General features: G+C 43.6%; 1 protein-coding gene across 1 annotated transcript in view; it reads right to left on the bottom strand.

The window, feature by feature from the left end:
• Positions 1 to 1,185, bottom strand: part of LOTGIDRAFT_176599 (hypothetical protein) — a gene marked incomplete at both ends in the record, with an annotated part of 6,339 nt that extends 5,154 nt beyond the window's left edge. The window contains one exon of the mRNA XM_009054710.1: positions 258 to 1,185. Within this exon, the coding sequence (XP_009052958.1) occupies positions 258 to 1,185 (928 nt within the window). The remainder of the gene's footprint in view (positions 1 to 257) is intronic.
• Positions 1,186 to 1,259: the final 74 nt, after the last annotated feature.

Here is a 1,259-nt window from a genome sequence, read left to right as displayed (position 1 = left end):
GGCACACGAACGATCTTGGTTGCCAATTTTTGTCGCCGACTAGAGTCTTGTCAAAGAGTTTCACCGATGGAATGTGGGCACATGAAGAGACTATCTCCAAACTGGTTTGATATTATAAATCCTGTCAGGGGCCCGATAATTTTGTTGTGGAAGCACGGGCACATGTGAGATTTTACTCAAGATTCGAGTCAGCAACAAAAATCAGCGACCAAGACCGATTGTGTGTTCGTACCCGTAAAGATAAAATTGCTACTCACTGTCCAAGTTTTGGAATAAGTCTGGTTTGTCTGCTAACTTGATGGCATTTTCAACTTCACAAGGTTTATCTCCCTTGATAACCAATGTCGGCTGCTTGCTGTCTGTCTGATTAAGTTTCATGTCGTGAACGTCCTTGACGATATTATCCTCGGATGCATTTCTGAACAAACCAGTAGCGTAATTCACAAAATTATTCAAATGTTGAGCCGATGTTTTCAAGGGGCTGAACTGTGCACTGGGAACATCGCTAGCAATACTTGTGTTAACACTTAATTTCTCGTCAGCCATTTTGTCCACGTTGCCCTTGGCAACCACATCTGCTTCAGCATTTAAATTATCAAGTTTAGAATCACTTTCAGTTTTCTGTAAATCTTTCGGGTCCGCCTCTTCCTGCCTGACAGACGCATCATTAGCATCTGACCTCTGAACTTTTGAACTTTCACCTTCAGTTTCGACCGATTCAAGGTCAGCAGTTTGTCCGTCTGTTGGGGAACTATTTGCATCTGTTTTAGCCTCATGAGACTGAAGAGTTGTGTCCTTGGATATGTCACTTTTGGTTTCTGCATCGTGTGCTGTGACCTCCGTGGAAGTAATACTGTTAGTTTTAAACGAGTCCGCATAATCCAAAACATTTGGAATAATGTCGTCCACAGGTTTTTCTGATTTTTGTGATGAAGATGGCGACTCCGGCACGTTTTCCGCAGTTTGAGACACATACTCGGGGTCACGCATCAAAGAATGATGCGACTCTTCCTCAAATGTGGGAACTTCTGAATGTTTTTGCGGAGTTGAGTTGCCAGATTTTGGATTTCCCAGAAGATCGTGAACACTAGTGTCACGTGACAAAGCACCACACGAACACATGCTGTCTACCTCGGAGCGTAAACTGTCAACCGTAGTGGAGCGACTCGGTCTCATGCTATCCATGTCTGTTGATAATTCGTTGTGTGCTAGATCTGGATGATCAAGGCTACTGTTGCCATGGTGATGTTTGTGATGAA

Source organism: Lottia gigantea (genome assembly GCF_000327385.1).
Source record: "Lottia gigantea unplaced genomic scaffold LOTGIsca_2214, whole genome shotgun sequence".
NCBI classification, from domain to species: domain Eukaryota; kingdom Metazoa; phylum Mollusca; class Gastropoda; family Lottiidae; genus Lottia; species Lottia gigantea.
This window is presented reverse-complemented; position numbering and strand designations above follow the sequence as displayed.